This window comes from Sabethes cyaneus, chromosome 2 (assembly GCF_943734655.1).
Source record: "Sabethes cyaneus chromosome 2, idSabCyanKW18_F2, whole genome shotgun sequence".
Taxonomy (NCBI): domain Eukaryota; kingdom Metazoa; phylum Arthropoda; class Insecta; order Diptera; family Culicidae; genus Sabethes; species Sabethes cyaneus.
In genome coordinates this window covers 106,257,713-106,277,370 of record NC_071354.1, presented here as the reverse complement: position 1 = coordinate 106,277,370, position 19,658 = coordinate 106,257,713, and the positions used below count along the sequence as shown (strand labels likewise).

General features: G+C 35.4%; 1 protein-coding gene across 1 annotated transcript in view; it reads left to right on the top strand.

Annotated features, from left to right (window-relative positions):
• Window positions 1-3,865: 3,865 nt before the first annotated feature.
• The window catches only part of LOC128738358 (LIM/homeobox protein Lhx5), a 104,503-nt gene continuing 88,710 nt past the window's right edge, over window positions 3,866-19,658 (top strand). The window contains exon 1 of the mRNA XM_053833410.1: window positions 3,866-3,908. Within this exon, the coding sequence (XP_053689385.1) occupies window positions 3,866-3,908 (43 nt within the window). The remainder of the gene's footprint in view (window positions 3,909-19,658) is intronic.

Genomic DNA, 19,658 nt, shown 5'->3' with positions numbered 1-19,658 from the left:
AAAGAAGCTGTGCAGGAAGCGGCTCCGTAGCCGCAAGGTTACCGAGTCTTCTTTGACAAGCGAGTGGTCGTGGGTTCGAATCTTAGTAGAATCAAGCCATTCGATGTCAAGTGACTTTAGCATGGGTTTATTCTCAGGCCCCTCCATATACCCTTCCTTCATGCAGAATTCTTTATATTTACTCACTAAAGCCTCCTGACAGTGCAAATGTCCCTCCTATAGTTAAGTGTACTGGTCAGAGGTACGAATGAGTCCTCGCTAGGGACGGCTATAATATGGGATAGTGCTGGTAGCGAGGAATAAGTGGGTAAAGTAGATCAAGCTTTGAAGGAAGGGTAAACCCCAATACACACAATCACGCATAAAATTAATAAGCATATCGCTCACTCAATAGCGATTATAGCAATAAGAAATGCAGTGCAGGTCATACAGCAAACACTCGGGCGATATTACAATAGATCAATTATACTGGTCGCAGTAATGAGTCCACACATGGAAAAAAGCGGCTCACAAAACCGTTCTTCATTTTATCGGATGAATAAATCTGCGGCATGGCCGATACCAGACAACTGCCTGGACAAGAATACTATGTTACCATCTGTATTCCAAAAAACACGGAATTTCGCCACATTGAGAAATTTTTGACCATAATGAAAGGGAACATTCGTAAAAGTTCAAAGTGTCTAAACAATTCAATCTTACCTGCAATGTTCTATGGTTACCAAAAATCTCTTTTATTCTCCGAATCCTGTAATACGTATTATTTACACTGTACCGTTTTGACTCAAACTTCGAACAGTCTAAAACTTCGAATACTTCAAAATAAAATGCACGTTAGTATTACTTATAGAATAAAATATTATGTTTATTATGATTATGTTCGTTTGAATGTCCTCTGTCCGGTGAGCTATGATATTAAACTCCCTGTAGAAAAATAGCAGGCTTTGGTCTTTCGTGTAAAGGTGCACTTAGACTGGGCAATGTTTTGAGAACATGTGAAAAGCAACGTGTAGAATGCGGCTAGTTGCTAGTTGTCGCTCAATTTTGCTTCTGTTACCACCTAAAGAATTCATGGTACGTTTCCATAGGTACTTGGAAATATCGGACAGCCGTTTGGAACAAGTTACATGTCACATGTTGCTAATCTTAAGGCATCAGAAAAGTTGCTGTTTTTCCCTTATTTTCCGATTTCAGTACGTTCCGATTTCAGAACCTTCCCTCTTCGTGATTGTTTGATATGCTTAAGGTTTGTATTTTATAAAACTTTGTTACAATACAATAATTTATGCACTAAAGTTATCAGATAAATTCAAGTGTTCGGAGTAGGGATGGTTCGATCACTTTGACACAATTTTGATTCATTTGACAGTACCGTTTCAGTCGAACAAAATATGACAATGTTATATGTGGGAAATTTGTAGAACTAGTTATTATCTACAATTTTGCTGAATAAACTTTGCTGCATCTTTTGTATTTACGGTGCAACAATGCTGCTAGCTAGCTCATTAGTAGCTCAGTGAAGTTCACTGTATTCGAAGTTGTAATCAGAACGGTAATCGAAATTTCTTTGAAGCTTGATGAAAAGCTGACAACTTGTCAAAACACAATTTTAAACATAACTTTTTAACCAGAGTTTTATTTTTAATTATATTTTGCTGACAACTTTACAGTAGCAAAATGTTCTGTACAACTTATTCAGTAATTCAGCCTAGCCATTTTCGAGAAACAGATGACTGAAAGCCGCGCCGTTCATACAAACACATGCTGCTTCATACACTGCTCAGTTCGTTGAGGTTAGGATATCAATTTCGCATTTTTGACTGAATATACAACTATTGTTATAGCATAACAAAGGTTACATAGTACAATAATGGTAAAAAAATTTACAATTATTAGTGCTTAGTAACAAAAACGCTCAAATAGATTCATTGCTCTACAACTTATTTATAGGCAGGTATTATTATTGTTGAACAAAGTGAATCCATTATTTGTGCATTGAACTGTTTTAAACAATGTCATATTATTGTTCAACCTGGTTCAATCACAAATCGATTCTATTATTTGTGCCATTGAATTGTTCGGTACTAATAATTTCACCGGTCTGTGTGAAAGATGCAGAGAATTGAACATATTAGACCACTTTTCTAGCTCTTTTTTGCATAAAGTGTAAATTTTTTATGCAATCGGTGTGAAAAAGATCCACAAAACAAGATATTTAGCGAGTGCTTTAAACTGAAGATCAGAGAAAATCCTTGCCTTATTTTTTATTTATAGAATTTTTAGTTGATAGGTGGGAAAAGGACCTACGTAGAGTGCATGTCCAAATGGTGTTTGAAAGTTTAAATCTGAATGGTAAAAATGGTGGCTGCATTAGATTCTGTTATATTTTTGTCCCAGTGTGAAATATCAAATCATCGAACAAAATGTTTTTCGCATTTGGTCGAGCACATTTTCCTACACATTTTCGCCACTTGTTTTCTTTATCGCATGATGCATCTTCATTTGATGTGCATGTTCGTGAACGTTAACCGTAGTACAGCACAATGTAACATCAGTGGAGAAAAAAAGATAGCCTTCGTCGTTGTTAAATATCACGCAAGCACCGAAGTATCCTAAGTTGCATGGTTGTGAACGCTCTTCTTATGATGCAGAATATTCTGCGGCTATAAATGCAGTGTGGAGGTATCGCACTGAAATACGACAGAAAGCATAGCTACGCTTCCTCTCCCATCAGTTCAAGCATAAACACATACTCGCACCCAGCATGCAGAAGTAAACCAGAGCGTAATGTTGAAAAGAAGAAGCAAAGTTAGTACGGTGGGTTAGACGATGAAAATACGAGAGTGAGAGAGAGTGAGCGAACAGCGGCGAAGTCAACATCAAAAGAACTTGGTAGTCATTTCACAGAGTCACACCTCAAAAGGTAATTCAAGCAGGGGGTGTCAACAACTCATTCCATATGCAGTTGCGATTGGGTAAAATAAACAAACCCAAACCAGCTTCCAAGTTGCTAAGCAACGCCCCTTTTCTGGTTTGCTCTTGTCTTTATTCGTTCTCTCTTTCTCTTGTGGTTCAAGACATAGCAAAGAAGCACTATGGCGTGCATGGAAAACTTCGTCAGTCTCTATTCGTCTATTGTTCGCGTCGGTCGTAGCACGTGGCCATCGCCGTATAACTCCGACAAACTCAACACGTGGAATCTATATAATTTGTCAGTGGAATGCCCTGCAGTTTTTACATTTCTGTTATGTGCAATACTGACTGCTATTGCGCGGTGGCTCCTAATGATAGTGCTGCCTTTAAGCGGTGAATAGTAGCAGCTGATTGTCTGTGCTTTCTACAAGGATTAAAGTGGCTGACTTTAGCATTGGAGAGCAAAAAGTTTCCCTGCAATACAGAATGTACATACATGAATCTATTGTTGTGAGTGAACCACATTAATTGTTGATTTAATTTTGTCTATCCGGATAATGTGCCGCGACTGATCCTACAAGTTTAATAACTTCTGAAGAATCAATAGTGTTTATGTGTAATATCAGTCATTAGTGATACAAAAAGTTATTGCAATTTAGTGTAGCCTAGAGTTCGAATTTACAGCAGATAAAAATCTCCTAATCGTGTACTATGTTGTAAGACCAATGAGAACATAGGTGTCTTTCATAACAAGCGGTGTGGTTCGTGGAAAAGTGCGAGTAATTCGAGCGGAACGTTGGCATCCCTTATTACGCAAAAACCCCGCAGGAACACACGCTTCAAAATTTTAACGGAAAACACGAAGGCGCCCCCAAGGGCTGTCGCATTGGCGTCCTATTTGGGGGAAGGATTCTCGGCAATCGGTGCCCGTGCACCACCGGCAAAAGATCTAATGGCTTTCGGTTCAGTGCTGCAACATAACCAACACAACATAGGTAGATTGATGCTTTTGTTTTTGTCATATACAATTCCATCGAACGAATAAAACATCGAGAAAGAGTTTTGGTTGTGAACTTTCGTCGAGTACTTATCAGTTTTTAAAATTGAGACAATAGTTTTTGGTGGGATATACATGATATTTCAAATCACTGATACAGATACTAACATTAAAAGATCCTCGATCATTCGAAACACACAAAAGGCCTTTTTGTACTACGTTTAAATTTACCGAGGACTAAAAAGACTAGAAAGAAATCCGGATGATTTCGAACATCAGGGCATTTAAAGTGAAACTATTATTTTTGGAATTAGCGAAAAAGCTTGGCACGTGTTTCTGAATGCTTCTAATTCGTAGTGTCGTGTGAAAAAAATACTGGACTAGAAAATTGTTCACCTACCACCACATGACTGCATTTGTTTATATAAAAATAAAAACAATAATTATTTTGGTCGCCTGCCTGCCCAGTTTGCTTCGGGGTAAGATGCTGGTCTGACAAGCCAGCCATCGTATGTTCGAATCTCAGCTGGGTGGTGCTACTATAGAGTCAGTAGGATCGTTGCACTAGCCCCGTAATTGTCCTGTACTCTAATAACCGGCTGCGAAGTCTGTCAATAAAGAAGGGTCAAGTTCTTAAGGTGCAATGAGTCGTCATTGATTTTGTACATTTCAAAAGCAGTTTTTTTTGTTTGAAACAAAAATACTGTTCATCAAAATATATCCGCTGTGTTCAGATTGGCAAGAAGAATGCAGTGAATACATTTTTAAAAACAGAACCCCTGTTTTGTGTCTAAAAACTGCTTCCGAAATTGGGCTTTTCGACGAAAGGTTAATGATTGCTCATTTCCCGTTATAGACGTTTATACCCATGGCTTTGCTTTGATAGTTTTGGTTTTGCAGTTGCTACGTTATCCTACACTCAATAGCCGACATCTTGTGTCCCGCGGGACGCATCCGTGTGGCCCGCGGACTGGTTAAAACAATTTTTAATAATTGAAAAACTTCCAATTTAATAGCAATGCTGTAAATGCTCTATTGAGCTATAGGACGTGATTGTTGAAAGCGTATAAATTTTATGTAATGATTTGCTGGTTTGATGATAAAATCTGATTAGGTTCATACTTCAAAGTACAAAATTATGGTTCAAAGAATAGTTAACTTTGCAAATGCATTTACTGAAGTGATCATTAATGTCGAAAATTCAGGTACATGTAATATATTGCATGCTGCGATGCTTGAATGTTGAAAAAAAATATAAATTAAATTTCCTTTAAGCAGTTTCGAGACATTTTATTCTTTATTTGCCAATTTCTTCACGGGGACGAATTGAAATGAAGCTTATTACAATTCGTGTTTAGTTCCAAAAAATAATCGTATGAACGTATCGTAGGCCTATCAACTGGGAATAACTGTTGGAGCCAACAGGATCGTAGCACTGACTGGCCCCGAAATGGTCCTGTGCTCATCTGGCTGGCGAAGTTTTTCGAATAAAAAACGGAAGGTCAGGTTCCAAAATCCAAATGCATCGAGGCTACGCTTTTACTTTGCTTTTAGGTAATCATTCTACGCATATTAATTATAATTTCTATGCGGTTAGATTGATAAAATCTCCTATTTTAATCCTAATATTTACACAAGATAATTATAAGCAGAACATCAAGTTTTTGTCGTTACCTTAGCTTAGCACTCCGTGGTTGGCAGGATGTCAACTTTTGGTTATTTGGGAGTCCAAATTTCAAAATTGAATAACTTCAATTTTTTAGGATATGGAAATTTTGGATATAAATTCGCACTATCTATATTCAATGCAGCCGGCAGTATATGGTCATATCGACGGTGACTGGTTGGCGCCAGAAACTTTTTGATCGGTTTTTTCAAACTCATGTTTATGATAGCGGTCAGTAATATCAATCAGTAAAGTAATAGTTCACGAAAATAAGACGCTTACACAAATTTTAATTTTGAGTGTATTTAGTGTATAGTATATCAATAAAGTTTGTCTTAAATTAGTCAAATTGAAATCTTTTTTCCTTAAGTTTAATTACCAGTTGCAGCAATCATTGTTGTTACAACTAGTACGCACGATATCCTGGGGCATGTCATCCCAAATCTGCTCCAAATGTTGCTTGAAAGCATCCACGGTCAATCCATTGATTCTCCCTAGTTTGCCTATCATGTCGCCTATCAGGCGAAGAGATAGGCAACTATTTCGAAGAAAAAATCCGGAAAATTGCCCTCACACCAAGCCTGTATAGCTTTCGGCTGGTGAGACGGTGCAGAATCTTGTTGGAAGCAGTATGGTGCATCTTTGTAGCGTTTTTTGACGATGGGAAGGAAATGGTTTTTTAAAACATTATCAATGTAATATTTAGTGTTGATTATAACACCACGTTTAATGAACAGAAATTGGACCTGAAAATTTTTGGAGAAAGCAGCTGCCGACATCTTTCGACTCTTCCTTCTGCTTTTCAGTCAACCCGTGCACCCGTTGTTTTTTGTATGGAATCAATCGAAAATTTTCTTCCAGAATATTATTCATGGTTGACTGCAAAATACTCCTTTCTTTGGCCATCTTACATCCAGATTGATCTGGTTTCCATCGAATTCGTTCTCTTAGTAGTTTCATGGTTTCCGCTGTCCTTATAGTACGCTTACGGCCAGGTTTGGGGGTATTTTCCAAGAACCAGTTTCCTTGTGTCGCCTAATGGTACGAAAGCTGAATCTTTTATTTATTCTGAGTGGTTTCAGTTTCTATAAGATATCACATCACATTAATGTAATGTACCCAATCTTTACCGCCATACTTTATAAACATAAATAGAAAAGCAGATATATGTTGAGGTCGAAAAGCATGATTTCTGTTCCAAACTGAAAAAGTGATGCTAACAACAACTTTACTTTTATTTCGAAGTGGTTTCATCAAATCCGACGGTTTTGTTTTTCGTTTTTTGCTGAACTCATGGTCAATTCTTGAATTGAGCCTAAATGTAGAACAACAAATGTGTTGTAAATGGACTTAAGACTTTCTGATTTTAACATAATGACAGTAATTATTTTTTCTTTGAACGATTCAAATTTATCCAATGACATACTATATATTCGAGGGTAATCTATTTTCGTAAAATAAATTCAGTTCTCGGTATTACACAAGTACAACTCAAATGAAGTTCGGGGTCAATCCCAGTGTAGTGATTAGCATTCACGCTTCTCACACCGTGGACCTAGGTTCAAATCCCAATCCCGCAGAAGTCACGAATAAGTGACTACAATTAAACAAAAACCGATTTAATCCACCTAGTGGTGAAAGGAACCTTTGTTATACGGTCTTACTTGCTATTTGAGATAGAAATCGACACGTCTTTGGAACATAATTCATCTATTGGTCAACGTTGCGTAGTGCGTTGGTTTATATAAAATTTTTGAAAATTGAATAAGTTTACAAAATTTGAACAAAATAGGAACACTTAAATTTTGATAGATTCTTTTTTCATGAAATTGCTGAGTAAGGATAAGTAAGTTGTTATCAATCTGAGTAAGTGCAAATAAAAGTAAGTTGTAAGAGGAAATTTTATTCTTTAACATATATATTGCCTAGTAAAGGTCTAGTTTATAGGTTTTTGAACTATGCATAATTTCCTGTAATGCCATTCTATTTGATTCACATCAATAGAGTTTTCTTGAATAATTTTCATCCATTTTAATTAACCTTCGGTTACTCACGCTGTTGTAATTTGAACAACACGTGTAGGTTTTCCAACGCCATATTGTTATAAAGTTACAAATCGTTGTTTAACTAACGTATATTCTTCAATAAACTTATTATGAGGAAAATGTCATAATTATTCAATGCATTAATAATTTAAATTGTTGGGAAAATAGATCAGCATAAACCGCCATCACAGAAACGAAGCAATCAACATGTGAGGTGTACCAGAATTTGGCCCCAACTGGAATTTTCTCTTGTTTCTTCATATGGAAAAATGGTGTCTGTATGCAGCAAAACTATCAGCAAATGTAAAATGTTTAAAATGTATCCGTCTACTGGTAGTCGAGTAATTCGGAGTCAAAATTAGGGTATTTTTATAATCAAAGTTCCACAGTTCCTAAACAAGCAAACATAGAGGTATACTATTTTCAGCAAAGTTGTGTATTTTTACAATTTGTGCAATTTTGTAGTACATGAAAAAGTCATACAACAATTACAAAAAGAGCAAAAATAGAAAAACTGATTTTACAAATTCATATACAATAAATAGGATTTTTCTATCTTCGCTGCAGAGATAGATGGTTATTGTCTTTAGCAAAATTTCTTGTAATAATATGCTCTGTAACTTGGCAGAACACATCAATGTGTTATATTGACACTGAAGAAAAATAATTTTTTTTATTTCACTTTTAGGGCGATTAATCAAAATTTAACTTCCACCAGACGATAGAGCTTTCAGTTTCTAGAAACTCTTCCAAAGGTTCAATAAACTTAAAACCAAGTTTTCTCAATCAAAACTCTAGTGCGCACGTTTTCTTTGGTTTGGGGCTATTGTGCGCGCGAGTAACTGTGTTACAAAAGTTGCCGCGAGTGTTCGAGCGTTAATATCTTTTGACCGGTAAAACCAATTCTTATGAAATTTTGCATATATATTCATAGTGTCAAAACCTCTGGTTTGATATTAAAATAATTGAAATTAGGTAAATTATCTTAGTTAAAACCATTATGAATTATTGTTAATTTTGGTGTGGTGTACACGGTTGCTCATAACTTTCAAATTAAACGTCCAATCGAAAAATCATTCAATAGTGATCTATTAGGATCTATTGCCTTTCAAATGAAACTAATAGAGCTTAAATCGGTTTGGCCATCTCTGAGAAACAGGCGATAATTATTACCTTGTCAAAGCAGTTTTAAGCATAACTTTTAAACTACTTGTTTGTTTTCAATAAAAATTTCTGAACAATTTAGCTTTAACAAGAGCTTTCATTTGATACTAAGATCGTTGAAATCGGTCATGTAGTTCCGGAGAAACCCGTGTCACGTTGTTTTCACATTTTTGCTTATAACTTTTAAACGAAACGTTGTATCACGAAACAACTCAATAGTGATCTACTAGACAATAGTACCTTGCAAACAAAAGTAATAGCGAACGATTCGGTTCAGCCATCTCTGAGAAACAGGCGATAGAAAAAATCATTACATACATACACGCACACACACAGACAGGGTTGGTTCGATCACTTTGACTCAATTTTGACTCATTTGACAGTACCGTCTCAGCAGAGCCAGATATGACAATGTTATGTATGGGACATTTGTAGAACTAGTTATAATCTACAACTTTTCTGAACAAAGTTTTGCTGTGTCATTTGTAATTACGGTGCTACAACGCTAGTAACTCATCAGTGACTAAATGAACGTCCATTTAGTCACTAATAAGATACTAGCATTGTAGCGCCTTAACTACAAAAGATACAGCAAAACTTTATTCAGCCAAATTATAGATAATAACCTGTTCTACAAATGTCTCATATGTAACTTTGTCATATTTGACCCCGTTTAGACGGTACTGTCAAATGAATCAAAATTGAGTCAAAGAGATCGAACCATCCCTGCGACACAGGCATTGCACAAATCGTCGAACCCTATCGATTGGTATATGTGACTCGGATCAATTTCGCGTTTTTCGACCAATTTTTAAAGTGTTGTTCTAGTATAACAAAGGTAAAAATTCATTGATGGTCAACTAGGATTTTCTCTTATTTAGTAACGATAAGTCGGTCGTAATCAAGACATACAAGTGTTAATGTGATTTAATTTAAAACCCAGGGGCACATTATTGTATGAATACCGTTTTAAACTAGGTATGTTTTAACAAAAATTTCGAATTTCAGTAATAAAGTTGCTTCTTAACTCATATTTGATTAGGTCATTGCAAATTATTTTTAAAGTTTTTGTCCCCCCCCCCCCTTTGAAATTGGCATGAAAAATCGGGGGGGCAAAAAGATAATTTGTCTGATATAAGTCAAAATATTTTTAAAAAATCAATTGTCTGTGAGCCCTACAGCCTAAAAAATTCGAAAAACGCTTCTAACACGGAACAGATTTGTCTTTCTTTTCGTTTTACCTTTGTTATACTATAACAAAGGTTTAAAAATTGGTCGAAAAACACGAAATTGATCCGAGGCCCGGAGGGTCAAGTCACATATACCAATCGATAGGGTTCGACGATTTGAGCAATGTCTGTGTGTGTGTGTGTGTGTATGTATGTAATGATTTTTTCTATCGCCTGTTTCTCAGAGATGGCTGAACCGAATCGTTCGCTATTACTTTTGTTTGAAAGGTATTATTGTCTAGTAGATCACTATTGAGTTGTTTCGTGATACGACGTTTCGTTTAAAAGTTATAAGCAAAAATGTGAAAAATACGTGACACGGGTTTCTCCGGAACTACATGACCGATTTCAACGATCTTAGTATCAAATGAAAGCCCTTATTAAAGCTAAATTGATCAGGATTTTTTTATTGAAAACAAATTAGTAGTTTAGAAGTTAGCCTTAAAAAACCTGTTTTGACAAGGTAATAATTATCGCCTGTTTCTTAGAGATGGCCAAGCCGATTTATGCGCTATTAGTCTCATTTGAAAGATAATATATCCTAATAGATCACTATTGAATGATTTTTTGATTGGACGTTTAATTTGAAAGTTATGAGCAACCGTATACACCACACCAAAATTAACAATAATTTAGAATGATTTTAAGAAGAAAATTTACCTAATTTCAATTATTTTAATATCAAACGAGAGGTTTTCACACTACGAATATATATGCAAAATTTCATAAGAATTGGTTTTACCGGTCAAAAGATGTTAACCCTCGAACACTCGCGCCAACTTTTGTAATACAGTTACTCGCGCGCAAAATAATCCCAAACCAAAGAAAACGTGTGCAAGGGAGTTTTGACTAGGAAAACTTGGTTTTAAGTTTATTAAACCATTGTAAAAGTTTCTTGAAATTGAAAGCTCTATCGTCTGGTAGAGTTTAAATTTTGATTAATCCCCCTAAAAGTGAAATAAAAAATTTATTTTTCTTCAGTGTCAATATAACACATTGATGTGTTCTGCAAAGTTATAGAACATATTATTACAAGAAATTTTGTTGAAGACTGTAACCTTCTATCTCTGCAGCGAAGATAGAAAAATCTTATTTATTGTATATGAATTTGTAAAATCAGTTTTTCTATTTTTGCTCTTTTTGTAATTGTTGTATAACTTTTATATGTACTACAAAATTGTACAAATAATAAAAATACACAACTTTGCTGAAAATAGTATACATGTATGTTTGCTTGTTCAGGAACTGTAGAACTTTGATTATAAAGAATGCCCCATTTTTGACTCCGAATTACTCGACTACCAGCAGACGGATACATTTTAAACATTTTACATTTGCTGATAGTTTTGCTGCATACATTTTCCCAACAGTTTAAATTATTAATGCATTGAATAATTATGACATTTTGCGCACAATAAGTTTGTTGAAGAATATACGTTAGTTAAACAACGTTTTGTAACTTTATAACAATATGGCGTTGGAAAACCTACACGTGTTGTATCAAATACAACAGCGTGAGTAACCGAAGGTTAATAAAAATTGATGAAAATTATACAAGAAAACTCTATTGATGTGATTCAAATAGAATAGCCACAGAGAACAGACATCCAAGCAAAAGGTCCCCACTTGGATAAAACTTATGTCAAATTAGTTGGGAAACTATAGTGATGATGTCGCTGAAGGCGCATAAAATTCTACACTAAACTCACAACAGCTAGCTTCTGGCGCTAGCATAACGCTTATAGTCCATATAAACTAGCGCCAGAGGAGCCAAAGGTTGTCAGTGTGCAAATCAAAAGAATCATTTAGTTGGGAAACTATAGTGGTGGTGACGCTAGCATATTAGGTGATTTTAATTTGAAATTTTATCCAACAATTCCCAAAAAATTTGTTCGTGAATGGATGTCTGTTCTCTGTGGAATAGCATTACAGGAAACTATGCATAGTTCAAAAACCTATAAACTAGACCTTTACTAAACAATGTATATGTTAAAGAATAAGATTTCCTCTTACAACTTACTTTTATTTGCACTTACTCAGATTAATAACAACAGATTAATAATAACTTACTTATCCTTACTCAGCAATTTCATGAAAAAAGGATCTATTAAAATTTAAAAGTGTTCTTATTTTGATCAAATTTTGTAAACTTATTCAATTTTCAAAAATTTTATGTAAACCAACGCACTGCGTAACGATAACCAATAGATGAATTATGTTCCGAAGCCGTGTCGATTTCTATCTCAAATAGCAAGTAAGACCGTATAACAAAGGTTCCTTTCACCACTAGGTGGATTAAATCGGGTTTTTTGCATAGAAAATAATAACAGAAATATAAAAAGCAAGAATAGATTTAGTTTTCCCGTTCACACTTTAAGTAAAAATGCTAAAAACGCAATTTTTTTTGCTCGATAAAAAAAATCTCTTTGTTTTTTATCGCCCCCCCCCCCCCTTCAGTTGGCCAACACTGGAAGGACAAAAACTTTTTAAATATTTGTAATGGCCTTATTGTTGTTAAATATCGGTTATTTAAGAGAATGGACTTATGTTGTCAAAAAAAGCTTTCCGTCATCGTAGTATTTGTCTTCGGAACCGTCTACCGAGTGTATGTAAAATGCCAGAAGATATCAAGTTTTTAAAAAATCTTATCTTGTTCTTTTCCACGTAAAACTGATATGCAGAAGTTGTCTACATTATAAAGTGTGACTAAAAGCTCCTCGTGCGTTACCGGCACACTTTTTGTGTAGGAACTAAAACCATTTGTCATAACTTTGTTTACACATGCTATTGTTACATATTGTTTATAAAGAACAACGGGTGCAAGTTTCGTCGAAATATTTCACCACGTTGCGGAGCAGTATAGAATGAAACTCGAACGACATAAAAAAAACCTTTGCACAAACTCCTGGAAAATCCAGAGTGCCTAAAATCTGCCTCGGAAGTCCTCAATTTTACCAATTCGTCAAATAATTTCTTTTAAGCCTACCAAAAATATTCAGAAAGGCTTTGGATTCATCAACTGGCGAAATATGGCTCCTGGCGAAATATGGATCCTCTACCCTATATGGAAGAATGCTAGAAGAAACGAATTTTGCCATTCATTCGTTAACATAAAGGTAATGTTACATTCTGGCTTGATTTAGCTAGCTGTCACTACTTTAAAGTGGTGCAAGAGTGGTATGCAGCTACTAATAATGTGTCAAAAGAAATGCACTTTATAAATTGTTCCGAATTTCGATCCTTTGAAAAATTTTGTCTAACAACGACTTCGTCGATGCGAGGGGGAGGGGGAGGGGGCAATCAATGTTATGTAAATCATTTGTAATAATTAGGTACTAACTATGTAATAATTTTAAATATCGATAATGGGCAGAGCCTAACATCAGTCAAATAAATAAATCAACAGTGCTAAAGAAATGCATCCGAAGTGGAAGAAATATGCTGATTCAGTCGCATCTTCAACTGTGTAGGATGTGATGAGTACTATTAAGACAAAGGCTCGAGATTTTATCAAAAAATAAAAATTTCCTATCATTTACTATTCAATCAAAATTTAAAAAAACTACCATGGGAGTAAAGGCCCAAACAGAATGCTGCGTCAACGTATTCGCCAGTGTCAATTTGACAGTAAACCCATGAGAAAACTGTCAGAATAACGCTGACGGACGCATTAACGCAGCATTCTGTTTGGCCCTTTACATTTTTACTTGATGCATGTTGATGCGTGGCATGTATGAGCTATAGAGTAGGGCGGGGCATAAGTGCGATGTAGGAAGTGGTCATCAATTTTCACGAGATATATATAAAGAAGCACAGGAATAAAATATATTTTATATTGATGCAATAACTCAATATCTTCACGTTAAACTATAAAACATCTGGAGTAATAGTGTTACCGCCATCCGGGGTGACATTGTACTAAAACCCAACAATGTTTGTTTCTAAAAATAGATCAGATCTATGCTAACTAATAGCTCAAATTCAAGGTGATTCGAAACATAACATATTTATTCATAACGTGGAATGGAACACAAATAATATTAGCGAACAGTTTGGTTTAAAAAGGTTTTCAAACTTTAGGGTTAAAAATACTGGGAAAGAACGTTGACAATAAATGTACCATATAAACAGACCCAAACAAGAAATCGCATCAACTTGCAATTCTAAAGATAGATAAAGTATTCATTTACAATCACCGCTATTCTATATTTCGAACGGATTAGTACTTCGAACGAAAGTTTTTTCGAACGAAATTTCCGCTAGCAAAATCAAATGAGCAATACATCTCGTTCGAAACAAGTCGAACGAAATAAAGATTCGTTCGAAATACGGAATAGGGGTAAATATATTGAAAAGTTTTTATGCAATAGCCGTCCATATTGATTACTGATATTTTTTCTAAATTTTGCACGAGGTTTTTGGCAAACTAAAACGATCGGTTCGGCATGTGAAATTCACTTACACTACAAAAATGCGTCACTCTGCATCAATACACTTGCATTGCTTACTAGGAAACACAATATTTTGACAATTTAGATTGCGTTATCTTTTAAAGAGCAAACAGTATCTCAAGTCTGCTAAATAATCAACCGACTTCTAATAACCCCCATGGTTCATGGTTGGTCCCATACGGACTAGTTCATATTGTTCTACATGTGTATTGTTCATAGATACGCTACTGTTTATTTATTGGGTATTTAGCTTAACTTTATGGTTTTGGCACAATGTCATCGCCCCTAGAAGAGGTGAGAATGTGCCAAAGTTCATGTAATTTTAATATTATCCATGTTCATTGTAACTAAACCATCTTTCTGGCAGTTGTTAACTGACCATTGAAGTATATATTGACAGGCTTTGAATCAACTTAATCGCTAAATTGTGCGTATAACAAGCTAAAGAACAAAAACTTATGCTTTTTTGGCACAATCTCACCCCGGAAGACGGTATGGCAAATAAATTCTCAATTTTTCTGATCAAGTGCCGAATCGTACTTTTGCCCCATTAGTTGGGTAAAACTGCAAATACCGCGAGGCAAAAGTGCGAAGTTTCAATCCATGCAGTTAGCACTGCCGTAGCTAACAAAATCATAATACATTCAATCTGCGATATGTTTTGGTAAGAAATATTCTCAATTGGACTTTTACTATTTTCCGCTGGCGTAATACAGCCTCGGTCAGATCGAAACTTTACCAAACGTTCTTTTTCTCTTTCACCGGTGAATAGAAACTATTTTCTTTTGGTCAGTATCTGTAGAGCACACAGCTTTCGGCAGATCTTCCACTTATAATATGTGTCATGTAGTGCCTAAAACTGTCCATGAATCGCACTTTTGCTCCGTCCGTGAATCGCTTGACGGGGTTTCATCAAATTATGGAAAAGTTAAATATATTTTGTAAATTCTTCTCACCGAAATTTCAAGAGAGATATGTGAGCGATGTAAAACGCTGGTACAATTTTTCAACAAGTAATATCCTCCAGTTGATATCGTATCTGCCGTATAACGAAATATTACATCAAAATCGCTCTAAAATAACATTTGCACATAACTTAGCAACTATGCTTTGTAAGCAACAAATGTTTACGATAGATTCAAGCTATAAAAATTCTCAACAATCTATGCCAATGTAGTTAATTTACTCAGAATCTGCACTGATAAATCTTTGAATCGCACTTTTACCCCTATCGCACTTTTTACCCCTCCATACTCTATCTATAGGGTAAGGAAACGATTAGTTAGAGGCCGCCTATTGTAATCAGTTGAAAATAAATAAGCTTAACATGCAGTATTTTCTTTATATTTTCGGGATCTTTTGATAAGAACATTTTTGATAAGTTAACAGGAAGGTTGGTATGGCTGATATCTTCCATTTAGCCAACTGATCGGTTATCTTATAGTGAAGTAAAGCAGTTAGCTATCCGCTAAGATGGCTCAAAATATGTTCCCAATCCTATTTCGGTTTCTTGGCGTAGATATAAATAGCTACAGTGTACTTTAAAATTGAAGAAAAGAACCATTTCAAAAGTTCAATGACGTTAAAACCAACTTATATGTAGAGTAAGGAGGGGTAAAAGTGCGATTTAATGATTTATCGGCACAGATTTCGAGTGAATTGACTACATTGGCATGGATGAATGACTACTTTTACAGCTTGAATCTAACGTAAACTTTGAATGCTTACGAAGCATAGTTGCTGAGTTAAGTGCAAATGTTATTTTAGGGCGGTTTAGATGTAATTTTTCATTATACGGCAAATACGATATCAACAGGAGGATATTACTTGTTGAAAATTTGTAGCAGCGTTTTACATCACTAACATATTTGTTTTGAAAATGACACATTCCAGCGTTACGGGACACTATCCCTACTATGCAGATCGGTTCCTGTTTCATCAAAACCCCGGCATTCTAGTGGAAAATGAAGTACTCCTTAAACAACTATTTTACAAGGTATTTGCCCAAAAATTTGTAAAACAGGAGGCGATTCACAGGGTAATAATGGGTGCTAATTGTGTTCCGTAATGCTGTAATGTGTCAAATACGGTGAAAAGAATTTACAAAAATATATTTCGCTTTTCCATAATTTAATCAAACCCCGTCAAGCGCCTAGCGGGGTAAAAGTGCAATTCACGGACGGAGGTAAAAGTGCGATTCATGAACGAAGCAAAAAAGTATAGCTAATTATATACAGCTTTAGGCACTATATTACTGATACTAGAAATTGAAAATCTGCAGAAAACTGCGTGTTCTACAGATGTTGGCCGCAGGAAAACAATGTTTTTCCGCTGATGAAACAAAAAACAAACGTTTGGAAAAGTTTCGATCTGACAGGGGCTGCAATACACCAGCGCAAAATGGGAAAGGTGCAAATTGAGAATGTTCCATACCGAAACATAACGCAGATTGAAGATAATATGGTTTTGTTAGCTACTGCTGTGCCACTTTCATGGATTCGTGCTTCGCACTTTTGCCACGCGGTAATCGCACTTTGGCCCGGCTAGTGGGGTAAAAGTGCGAATCGGCACTTGATCAAAAGAATGAAAAATTCATTTTGCATTACACTATTATTGCAGACGATTTATAGTTGAATGTGAAGACATTGAGTTACTGATGACTGAAGAAAATTGATGACAACTTCAAACATCGCACTCATGCCCCGCCCTACTCTATGTACATTAATTTAAAAAAAAATCCGCAATTTAGGTTTGTTCAGAACTTAATGAATTTGTGTCGAATTTTCGGACACAATGGAAATGATTTTTCCTCGACTTAAGGGGGACCTAAGACATTGGTCGCCCCCTTTAACAATTGTTAAAGTATGGGTAATAACCTAGGAAAAAAGAAAATTTCTCTTCGGCTTGGTTTGCTCACGCATAACACTTTCAGGTATATAAAGATATAATTTTGAGTTAATTTTCAAATGATGTGCGCCATAGGATTTTCGTTTTGGTTGATTGCATTGAGACTATGTACGTCGTACGTCGTCATTTAAATTTTTGTTTTTCTATGCTTGCATTTAAATAGCAATTATTAAAGTATACACCTGTTGTTACCACCATAGTTCAGTGTGTTTCATAAAAAAAAGATATCGATATTTCTAATTTGTGTCAATATGAAGTCATGAAGCACTTTTAAAAAACCTACTCCTTAAAAGATATATTCAAAGGTCTGATTTCGCTACTGTTCACTTCAAGTTAATGGAAGAAAACGTCGCACATGTAAACATTGCGTGTCACTGGTCACTGCAAGCTGACGAAATAAAACCCCACAACAGGTAATAAATATCTGCCAAATATATTCATTAATCAAACACGTGGAGAGAGTCGTTCCTTATAGAAAAAAATCAAGCTTTGATGCTCACACACTATATGTATGTTAAAACGAGTAAAAATATCCAAGGGCAATTAGTTTTTGCTGTCAAGTCCAGTTCCAAAACACTGGCCGTACGTTTGTCTTCGTCTGCCCGTCTGGTGTTTCTATCCATCATACGAATAAAACATAGTGTAGACAAGTTTGGTGAATCGCATCCCAGATACAAAAAGATTCATGAATCTTACTTGCAGCCAAAACCTGGAACATCGAAATTGATTATTGTAATCGATTTGCCTGTTCCATTGGCTGCAAAGAACCATCATCGCTGCTGGATGATTACTACCCTTGCCGTACCGGTGCTGTCAATGGTGTTTTCCGACAGAGATGCTGGACATCAATTTAAATGGATCGCGCCGCACAAAATGGACATGCAAAAGGGGTGTAGATTCACTTTTCTTTTTTATTTTCTTCTATCTTGTCTTGACTCGTTCATTAAGAAATACGGCAGCACGCAGTGAAGTAAAGCAAGGAGTATTCGGTATTTTAACCAGCTATAGAGTAAATTCATCATTTTCAAACGTCCTTGTCAATAATTGTACGAGTTTTAGAGCATCAGCTCTCCGCAACTACCTATCTACCTTTTTCAGTTACTGCAAAGATCGATGAAAAGCACGCAGGTTTGCTCTGCCGGTTGAACACATGGGTAAATGTTATTATGCAAATGTCTCAAGCAAAGTACCATTAGCCACCATTTGAAAGCACTTTTCTGTCGTATTTTTAAACTCGTTTCTTATGAATGAGACCAGAAGTATACACTGGTCGAATTATAGCTTCATCAGATGCGATTATTCTTTATCGATCGTTGTGTACTACAGTCTTTGCAAAACTTGCTAGTAATGGAGGTTAACGGCAAGTACTGAATCAATAGGAGACCTGCAATGCAATGTAAAACTCTACCACCCAAACTGTAAAAAATTGTCATGATTCACATTGAATTATTCTGACCGAACAATTTGCTATTGGCACATGTGCATTTTGTGGGATGTTCAGGTGTTTTTTAAATAGAAAATTCAATCAATTTAGACACATTCTTGTTTGACTAAATTTTATTCGTAAACATCCTGCAAAATGAAATGCGCGTTTAAAATAAAAAAAATCATTATTTTTATATTTATAATCTATATTCTACACAGCTTTCCGCTTATTTTGATACTAATTTTGTAACGATTCGACCAAGATAAGTGGAAAAAATAAATTTTTATAAGGTCAAGACAAAAAAAGAACGAGGTTGGAAAAAACAAATTCACATCTAAGTATTGTAGCACTCCGCGGAACAAACTCGATGCAATAAAAATTCTCGAAAATTTAACACAAACTTTGTTTTGTTGGTAGACGTTTGAAGAAAACTTGTAACTTTTGAGCTTTGTAAACGAAATACTTACAGCCTGAGAACAAAGAATAGATTACCTACATGTAAAATCAATAATTACAAATTCTTAGCGAAGCAGTTAATTATTTGCCATGTTTATTTGTTATGAAAGAGTGGAACCAGCCGCATGCTGGAAGCCTTTGAAATAAAAAAAATTAAATCGAGCTTATTTGTTATGACCAGCAGAAACGCAACCGAGCTTTTGTCACACCATCGAGCTAAGCATTATGCGATTCTATACTTAAAATTGAAGCGCGATAAATTATTAAAAGTAGATAGATATCTGTGTAAACTTGCTGAAGAAAACATTATTGCGCAATAGTGTAAGCACGTGTAAGCCACTGCAGATATTTATTGATATTTGTGGAAATAAATGCAGAAATAACCGTTTTGAAAGCTTTGAAGT